We start from the raw sequence: 9,917 nt of genomic DNA on the forward strand, positions 1-9,917 counted from the left end.
AAACCGTATCATTTATTCACACTATGGATTTTGCTGATGGTTTCTTTATTGTGTCTTATTTTTATCCTCACTGTCATATATTTTTTTTTGTAGACATAGTTAGATCTATCTATAGGCTAAGTTAGGTTTAGATTTTTTTAAGGGGGTACAAGAATACTTAAGTGATGGTGTACATATCCTGTTATAGCTCATCAGAGGATAACTCCACATAAGATGGAGTAGCCTTGCTTTTCACAGATTCGGGTAGTGATAGCCGATGGCCTTTCAAAGTAAAGTATCAAAAAAATTTTCTAAAAACCAAAACTTTCTTTTCATTTTACCACTCATTCTGTGAATCAGTTACCTCATTATAGATTTCAACATTATATTTTCTCATTCTTTTATTCCTTCTGTAGTTTTAAATCTGAATTCTTTTTTTTTAATAGAATTGCTTTACTCCATGCAGTAGGTATATTTAGTTACAATGAAGGGCAGCTCAAATTGGAAAAGTAGGATAAATACTTATTCTTTTCTCTTAATTATCCGTGTTTAGACTGCTGCTGACCTAGTAACTTCCAGTGGTTTCCAGTCAGAAGTTTGCTTATTTTATTAATTTTTCCAAAGAAACAACTTATATTTTATTATCTCTTGTCATTGTTGTCTACTTTGTTGATTTATGTTCTACTCTTTACTGTTTCCTTCCTTTTTGTGCGTTTGAATTTGTTTTATTTTCTCCCAACTTTCTGAATGCTTAGCTTGTTGGTTTTCAGTATTTCTTTGTCTCTGGTTAATGCAGGATTTCTCAACCTCAGCACGATTGATAATTTGGGTCAGATAATTCTTTGTTGTGGGGGGCTGTCCTGTGCATTATAGGATACTTAGCAGCAGCCTTGGCCTCTAGCCATTTGATGTCAGTAGTGCACTTTCCCCTTCCCCTCCTCACGTTTGTGACAATCAAAAATGTCTCCATATACTGCCAAATGTACCCTGGGAGCAAAATCACCCTTAGTTGAGAACCACAGGGTTAATTCGTTTAGAGCTATAGAGTTCCTTCTTAAATGATTTCTTAGTTATTGCTTGCCTTAGTAATAGCCCACGCATATTGCATTGTAGTGTTTGTTGTCATTCAGTCTAAATACAGGTCTGCAATTCCTAATCTGTAATTCTGAAATTAAAAAGCTCTGAAGAAGTAACTTTTTCCCTGAATTTGGCACCAATTACATTTGATGACAAAACCTGACCTGAACAGACATGAGATTATTTATAGTATTTATTTCTGACTTATTCATGTTTTACTACAGAAATATTAATATCTGACTATAGAGTACTGCATCAGACGTCATTGGGGGTGTGATATATAAAATATGTACTACATAACAAGAATCCTAAAAATTAAGAATTCTGAGTCATATCTGTCTGGCTCAGAATGATTTTCAGTAAGTGACTGTGGACACGAATTTTATTATTTTCTCTGTGAATACCTCTGTAATCTGAGTTAACTTCCAGACTTAAGGGTTTTTTTTAAGGCTTGATGTCAAGTATATACTGTTTCGATTAGATTGAATCTTTGTATAAAGGAATGGGAAGAAATACAGGTATAAAGTATAAATGTGAGCTGGGACTAGATTGAAAGGGGCCATAAACATTTAAGGGTTTTCTATTTCATTCTGTAGGCAACATTAAGCTATGGAGGTTTTTTGAGTGGGTGGCAACTATGTTTATGTTTTTAAGTGTTGTATGAGAACATTTAATAAGAGGTATGCAGTCAAAAGTTCTTCAAGTATAAAATTGCTCTGAGAGCCTGGGAGTGGTGGCAATTTCATCTGGTTGGGTGCTTCGGCCTTTGTTTCATAGCTTCTGTACTTACTTGGTCACCGTCGGCAATTTATAAACTCCTCTAATCATCAGACTTCTCTCTTCTTACTACTTGATACTGTATCCCCAATTCTGCACTCCCAGGTCTTCACGGTATCTTCTGTGACTCTTACTATTCCATGATACACTTGAAAAACTTTCCCTAGTCAGAGACTGGGATGGACGAGAAACTCACTTGTGTGCTTCTCTTCCCTTTGAGATTACAGTCCTGTCCTGCTTTTTGTCCACTGCCTATATGCTTTGTCCAGTATTATAATTGTTTGTGGTGGGAAGGCAAGTCTGGTACCAGTTATTCTGTCAAGGAAGCCGAAGTCTCTTACTCTTTGAAACATATGCCTTCTGTCTGTTTTCTCATATCAATCTACAAGTTACTTGTACTCATTTAGAGAATATTTTGGCCTCCAGTTTATAGACTTTCTCTCCATTTTATATATTGCCATCATTCTAGGTGACTTCAGTGCTTGTGTGAGTAACCCATCAAATATTCTAGTCCAGCCTTTTTGGCACTAGGGACTGATGCTCCTATGAGAATCTAATGCCTGATGGTCTGAGGTGGAGCCAAGGAGGTGATGCTAGCGCAGGGGAGCAGCTGCAAATACGGATGAAGCTTTGTTCGCTCTCCCGCTGCTCACTCCTGTGTGGCCCAGTTCCTAACAGGCCACAGACCAGCAGTGGTCAGTGGCCTTGGGGTTGAGGACCCCTGCTTTAGTCTGTCTCGAGGTGACTCCTCTTTAGCCTCCCATTTAGATCACTATACAGTCCTCTTTCATCACCAAAAAGACCTATACCTCTGAAATCTTAAAAATCACATATCCTACTTGCTGACCAGTGTCTGATTCTTTCAGCTAGTCACATTGTACCTGCTTCTTGACTTAGCCTCCTAACTCTTCCCTCTTCTGCTGTCACTTTTCTATGCAGTTTAGAGTCAGTCTAGTCTGGATTCCATGGTCCATTACTTCAGCCACTTTATTGCCAGTATCTTTACCTCCCTTCCATTCTATTCCACTGTCTGACAAAATCCAAATCTTGGATTAGTGATGCTTTTTAGTGTTTGTATTCCTGGTTACTGAATACTGCTAGAGAAAATCCCACACCTGTAAATTTAACTCTTTAGCCTTAATACTGCCCAGCAGTTCCCTAGGATACCCTTCTCTTTAGTTCTCCCCAGAAGCTGTTTCAGAACTTCCCCAGTCCTCTATAACTTCTGATCATGCCACCTTTGCCCTTTACTCTCAGCATCTCCTGTTTCACTTAAAGGCTATCATGTGGCTTTTAATTCTTGTTATTAGATCTACAGGCTTCATTGTATTCTTATCCATCTATTCTTTCTCTGTGGTATTGGGGAAAAGATGTCCTGCCCTTTTAGGACTATTTCTTCTGTTAGTTTCTGAAACCCAACTACTCTTACCTTCTCTAGGATATTATCCACTCAATTTATCTGTTCTCTACCTCTTTCTCTCTTCTCTCCAATCAACATTTAAATGTGATCAGGTTTTACTGACCACCTTCCCTCATTTCCCCCCTCCAGCTACCACCTTAGCTCTTCTTTCCTTTAAAAGGAGAATATCCACATTGACCAGTTCCACACTTCCATCTCACTATTCATTCCATTGCATTCCTTTGCCATTCTACTAAAATTGCTTTAGCTAGTTCATCAGTGCCTCTTGTTGCAAAAGCTAATGGACACTTCTCAGTCTGTCTCTTTTGTCAACCAGTGATCCTTGGCGCCAATTCAGTACCAACAGGAATCCCCAATTTGGGGTGTGGTGAGGAGGGAAACTATATTCAGTGCAAATAGATCAATTGTGATACAGCATGGCTGTGAGGACAGCTTAATAGTGATAACACTATTAGCTCAGTTAAGAGACAGCATGTCAGCTCTTCTCTGCTCTACTCTAGTCTACTCCACTCTGCCCTGCTCTGTCTGCTCTTCTCTACCTGGTCTTCTGTGCTCCAGTGAGACGTCAGTATTTTGTCTTCAGTGTTTCAGCTCCAGCCAAGGAAACGCTGTCTACAGTAGAAAGGGAAAAGTGCTCTGCGAGCCAGCAGGGAGCAGCAGATTATATAGACAGAATCTTTGGTTGGTCCATCCTCACGCAAATGAGGACTCCAGATCTTCGTAGTTTGATTGGTTCAAAGGTCACTATCCTGATTGGTCAGAATGGAGCCACTCTAATTGGTTGGTGAAGATGGGGGTTTATAGCTGTGCAGCTCCAATTGGACAGGGAAAACCTCCTGTTGGTTGAAATACAATTCCAGGAAGTCCTTTATAAGGGCTGGCTCAGATATCAAGAACACAGTGCAGGGAGGCAGTTCAGTGTGGGAAGAAGCCAGTCAGTGCAGAATTCTCCCTGAACTGCTATTTGCATGACAGACCCCTGTTTAAAAACAGCTTCTAGGCTCTGCTTTTAAATTTGAGCCTAAGTCTATGGCCATGCCACCCTGAACATGCCCAATCTCGTCTGATCTCGGAAGCTAAGCAGGGTCAGATCTGCTTAGTACTTGGATGGGAGACCACCTAGGAAGACCAGATGCTGTAGGTGTTAAAAAAAAAAAGGGCGGGGGAATAAATTTGAGCTCAGTTAGCAACCAGGAACCCTTCTCAGTAGGTCTTTTCTTTCTCGGGGTCCACACTTGATTTTATAAGTATTTGATTCTGTTAACTGCTTCATCCCTGTTGACGTATTTCCTTTCTTTATCCCTCTCTCCCACTCTTCCTTCTTTTCTTTCTTTCTTTTTTTTTTTTTTAACCTTGACAGCCTTTATGGCTTGTCCGTTGGTTTTCCTCCCAACTCTTCTAATTAACATATTTGTTTCTAGATTTCTCTTGCTCTGCTTATTTCTTAAATGTCTTATATTCCCTTCTTTTTTCACTCTGCAGCTTCTCCCTAGGTCATGCCATTTTTTTTCTCCATGACTTCAGTGATCTTTATGTTGATAATTCCCAAATCTTTATCCTTAGACAATATTCTCTGCAGAGACTTAAACTACCCAGTAGTTAGCTGCTTATGGAACATTTCTGCTTGGACCCTGAAATTTAGCATATCCAAAGAGAACGGATTTTTTACTTCAACCTTCTGCTCACATCTAATCAACTATGCAATCCTCTTAATTCTTCCCTACATATCACAAAACAATCAGCTTCTTTTTATTTGTAGGTCTCTTCCCTAGTACAAGCAAGCCATCCTTTAACTCTCTTAAATGACTTTCAGCAGCTTTCTGTGTTTTTCCAATTTAAGCTGTTCTCCATATTGCAGCCAGAGTGGTCTTCTGATTATACAATCTAATGATACTTGAAAATTCTTAAAATATTCTTAAAACTCTTCATTGTCTCCTGGGTATTACTCGTGACTCTTGGTAAATGACAGAAACTCTACATTAGGTTTGGCAAAGAGGGAAATCATTGGAAGGTTATGTAAGTACAGAAGAAGATTGAGTGTAGCTTGGGCCTCAGAAACACATAGAACCAGGATTTGAAATACTGACAATACTTTCTTCACCTCCCTTTTCCTCCTCCTCTCTGTGGACTGGCCTTATTCTCTTCTCACTCTGTAGTGACTCGTGCACTGAAAAGCTAGTACCAAAGTTTGTACTTCATATATTTATTCACAGTTAAACATAATATAGTCATTGGAATTTGAACTGTGTTGTTGGGGGGCTAGTGTTTCATAAAATCATGGTAACTGAAATTTATGCATATCAGAATTTTCTTTTCTTTCTCGGGGTCCACACTTGATTTTATAAGTATTTTATAAGGATTTTATAAGTATCCGTTCTCTTTGGATATGCTAAATTTCAGGGTCCAAATTTATGCGGAATGTGAGGACTGCTTGTATTGAGACATCTTAATATGACTTATATGACACTATATCATCTGACTTCGGCTTGGTTTGTTTAGATTTATCTCAAAGCCACTTCTTCCTTGTAACTGTGCTCAGATCTTAGCCCACTTAGTTCTCTCATTTGAATTCCCCTACCTTGTCCCCAATCCCTCATTACTCTAAGCTGTCCTCTTTTGTTTTTCTCTTACTCATTCTTTTTTTTCACAGACAATGCTTTTTCTGAAAAAAGGACAGCTTTTCTGTCCTTTCAAAGTGTGGCTGTGTATTCTGCCTGAGGTGTTTTTAGATCATGCGTACTTTTCTCTGCCATAATATAGGACACATGATCACACTATATTGCATTCATTGACTTCTGTCACACCTACCAGACAGTGTTTTCCATGCAAATAGAGACCACAGCACTGCTGTTTCCTACTATATCCCCAGAGCCTCGTACTGTGTAGCATGAAATAGGCACTCAGTAAATTTTTTTTTTAATTTAATGAAAAATAACCAGAATTTTGGTGAGGTATGACTAGTACAGTATCATTAGAAGGTATTCTGGAAGAATGTAGTTATAGGTTAGTTAAACATGACAACCTATGTACCAAGTTATGAAACAGTGAGAATTTATACTTCCTTATACTTTATTTTTCAAGCTTTTCCTCTATTTTATGTATTTTTAAAATTTATTTTTGAATTACATTTACAACACAATATTATATTAGTTTCAGTTGTACAACATACTAGACGTTTGTATACCTTATGAAGTATACTTTCTTATGCTTTAAGTGAAATGTTTTTTTGATAGCATACATTCAAAGATTCTTATAATTAATAAATACATTACAGAAAATCATGATTGGAGAAATTGCTTCAGTCTGATATAGTAGGTGCTTAATAAATACTTGTTAAATCAATGAAGGGACAACTTTATGTTTTTTTGGTTCTAATAAAATTTTAATTTATTTTTAAGGTATCTTCATGTTTTAATGATCTTCTGGTCATTTGTTGCTGGAGTTGTCACATTCTACTGCTCATTAGGACCTGATTCTCTCTTACCAAATATATTCTTCACAATAAAATACAAACCCAAGGTAATACTTGTTATTATTTTTAAAAGTCAGTATGTATGGACCCTATGCTGTTTGATATTATTATTGAAAGCATGTTAAAGCAGTGATTATTTTTAAAAATTCATCTGCTATTTAATAATGGAAGACATCAGAACATTTTCAAAGTGAAATTTACAAATGTTTATGTTTTTGAGGTCTGCAGTTCCCATAGAAGGAGCTATAAAAAGAAAGTACGAAATTCTTGGAAGTTTGGGATCCACAATTTTAGAGTGTCCTCTTAACTGCCTATTAACTATGGAGACAATAAATTAAAACAGCGGTTCTGAAAGTTGGTTTTACAGTAGAATCACCTGGGGAGTCTTTAAAACTAGATTCCTGGGCCTCACTACCAGATTTTGATTGCATAATTTTAGGTTAGGGCTTTGCGATCAATACTTGTTAAAAGCTTTCCAGGTGATCCTGTAGCACAGGTACAATTAGGGAACTCTAGGTTAACACTGTTCATTTGCTAACTGTCTCTTTGCTCCACAGAGACAGAGAAATAATTAGGCAATTTGCTTAACCAAAATAATGTGTACTTTTGAAATTAGATAACCATGATAGCATTTGAATCTATGGTAGGCAAAGACCCTAGTGTGTAGATCAGGATTTTGTGGGATATCTTGAAGTCTTATTTGATAATTCTTCAAGTTGATGCGGTCCCTCATCCCAGATTTGTTGGTATTTCTACTTGAAGAAACACAGCTCAAAGTGGTGCTCATAACTTTATTAGTTGTCACATATCTTCTCCCTCATTGAATTCAAGGTTTTGGAGAAATAGAAAATAGTTTTTTAAATATACTTTTGCAATAGAGTATTTTAAAATATAGATTGAATTTTCTTTCTATAAGCGAGTGAGAAAATTGAATTGTAAGCTTGGAAATTTGGCTTAGGTAGCACGGGTCCCCAAACCTTGGGCTGCAGAACAGTACCAGCCCACGGCCTGTTAGGAACTGGCCTCATGGCAGGAGGTGAATGGCTGATGAGCGAGGGAAGCTTCATCTGTATTTGCAGCCACTCCCCAGTGTTATCATCACGGCCTCAGCTACACCTTAGATCATTAGGCATTAAATTCTCATAAGAGCACTGTTCCCTGGTGCCAAAAAGGTTGGGGACCACTGTTGTAAAAAGCATTTCATCAGGCATTTTTTCTCTGTTGTCACTTTAATTTGGCAAATATTAATTGCAAAGAATGGTTTCTGTATTAAAGCAGACAATAAAAAAGTCTTTTGAATTCATACATTGTATAACAAACTTTTGAAAAATTGATTCTCTTTAGTAAAGATAATATGTAAAGACAAATCTCCCCTTTCCCCATTTTCCTTTTTTAGCAGTTAGGACTTCAAGAATTATTTCCTCAAGGTCGTAGCTGTGCTGTTTGTGGTAAAGTGAAATGTAAACGACATAGGTGAGTTAAACATTTTCTATTTGTTGATCCTTCCAATTACAATTTGGATTTCAAGCAGTTTAATTGTATGATTTTCTTTAGGCCTTCCTTGCTACTTGAAAACTACCAGCCATGGCTAGACCTGAAAATTTCTTCCAAGGTCGATGCTTCTCTCTCAGAGGTAACTAATTTTGCCAGATATACTATGGAAAATTTAGTTATGAAGCATCTTAATATATGCCATCTCATCAATTCTTGGCTAATTAGTTGATTTGATTATGATGAAAAATGCAACTTAAATGGTAAGCTAGAAACGTTTTTTGGATCTCATGTCTAATTTAAGCGGGTATTTTAGCCAAAGAAAGCACTGTTTTACCTAGTTATTGCTTATCTCTTATAAAAACAGCCATTGTTATGATAGAGCAGTAGAAATAACCATTTTGTAATTTCAGAAGGAGGGACCAGAGCTGCAAAGAGCAAATGTATATCATTGAATTATGTATGACCTCAGTTTTGACACTAACTGAAGAGTAGAGCAGAGAATGGAACACTTTTCACATTTTGCGTAATATAAGAATAAGAAGCATATTCTCTTATCTTTGTTCCAGTCACATTTTATATGTACCTTTCTGGTAACAGATTGTATATTTTAGTTATTTTTTTTTAGAGACTTGTCTTCTCCATTGATTTGAGGAAGCATTCGAGTCCATGAAGGCAGGCAGTGGGGTCTCATTTGTTTCCAGCCCCAAGTGCAGGGCCAGATACATTATTGGTAGCTGATAGATATGTACTAAATTAAATTGAATGCCAAAAAATTAGTTAAAGAATAGCATTAGATATCTGAATCCTGCCTAATTGTCCCTTTTCCCATTTTGTATCTTTCTGTGGCTAAAAACATGCTGCATAAGTGCCAAACTCTTGGTACTTTTCATTTCTTCTGTAACATATTTTTCTCATCCTCAAGTTTCCTTGATTTAAGACTGCTCTCCAATACAGTAGCTACTAGCCACATGTAACTACTAATAAACACTTGAAATATGTTGAGATTTACTGTATATGTAAAATATATATGGAATTTTGAGGACTTAGTAAGGAAAAGGGAATGTAAAATATGCTCCTAAATATTTTATTGATTACATGTTAAAATGATAATATTTTGGATATATTGGGTTAAATAAAATATCATTAAATTAATTTCACCTGTTTCTTTTTTAAAATGTAGCTACTAGAAAATTTAAGATTACATATGTGACTAACATTATTATATTTCTGTTGGAGAGTGCTGATTTGAGGACTGTTGATGACAAAACCTCTAGCCAGAGTATTGTTTGTGTCTTTGACACTTCATTTATTTCTTTAAAAAAAATGAAACTTATATAAAGCTCTTTGCCTAGTGTCTGGCATGTATTGGTGTTCAATAAATATTAGCTCCAAATTTAAAAACATTTTTGAAATCTTGCTATAGGCGAGAACTGGACTAGGCCTTAGGAATAAAAAGAGAAATATGATATTGCCGTGTCTAGAAGCTTCAGTCTAGGAAGAGAGTTAGACATATAAACAGGTAATTATAATATAATGTAATTCAGGGAATAATAGAAGAAATGTATAAGCTATATTAGTAGTACAGAGGAAGAAGTGTGTAACTATTGAGAGAAGGCCAGTCAGGAAGTATGACTAGAAATTTGCCAGACTGATAGTGTGGGAAAGGGTATTTCAGGGTTTGGGAAGAGCTTTTGAAAG

The 9,917-nt window shown here is 36.7% G+C and overlaps 1 protein-coding gene and 1 pseudogene across 7 annotated transcripts in view; both read left to right on the forward strand.

Annotated features, from left to right (window-relative positions):
• The window catches only part of SNX14 (sorting nexin 14), a 62,051-nt gene that overhangs the window by 7,147 nt on the left and 44,987 nt on the right, over positions 1–9,917 (forward strand). For 4 of the 7 annotated variants that reach the window (XR_001518209.1, XM_006926338.2, XM_006926340.2 and 1 more), the window contains exons 2-4: positions 6,652–6,772; positions 8,122–8,198; positions 8,280–8,358. Coding sequence is in view for 5 of the 7 variants with exons in the window: in XM_006926338.2 (XP_006926400.1) it covers positions 6,652–6,772; positions 8,122–8,198; positions 8,280–8,358 (277 nt within the window). In the remaining 2 variants the exon portion in view is untranslated. Of the gene's footprint in view, positions 1–6,650; positions 6,773–8,121; positions 8,199–8,279; positions 8,359–9,917 lie in introns of those variants that run through there. The other 3 variants (XM_006926339.2, XM_025042912.1, XM_025042914.1) reach the window with 2 other exon arrangements.
• On the forward strand, positions 4,279–4,397 carry LOC112474819 (annotated as a pseudogene).

This window comes from Pteropus alecto, unplaced genomic scaffold (assembly GCF_000325575.1).
Source record: "Pteropus alecto unplaced genomic scaffold, ASM32557v1 scaffold7, whole genome shotgun sequence".
Taxonomy (NCBI): Eukaryota; Metazoa; Chordata; class Mammalia; order Chiroptera; family Pteropodidae; genus Pteropus; species Pteropus alecto.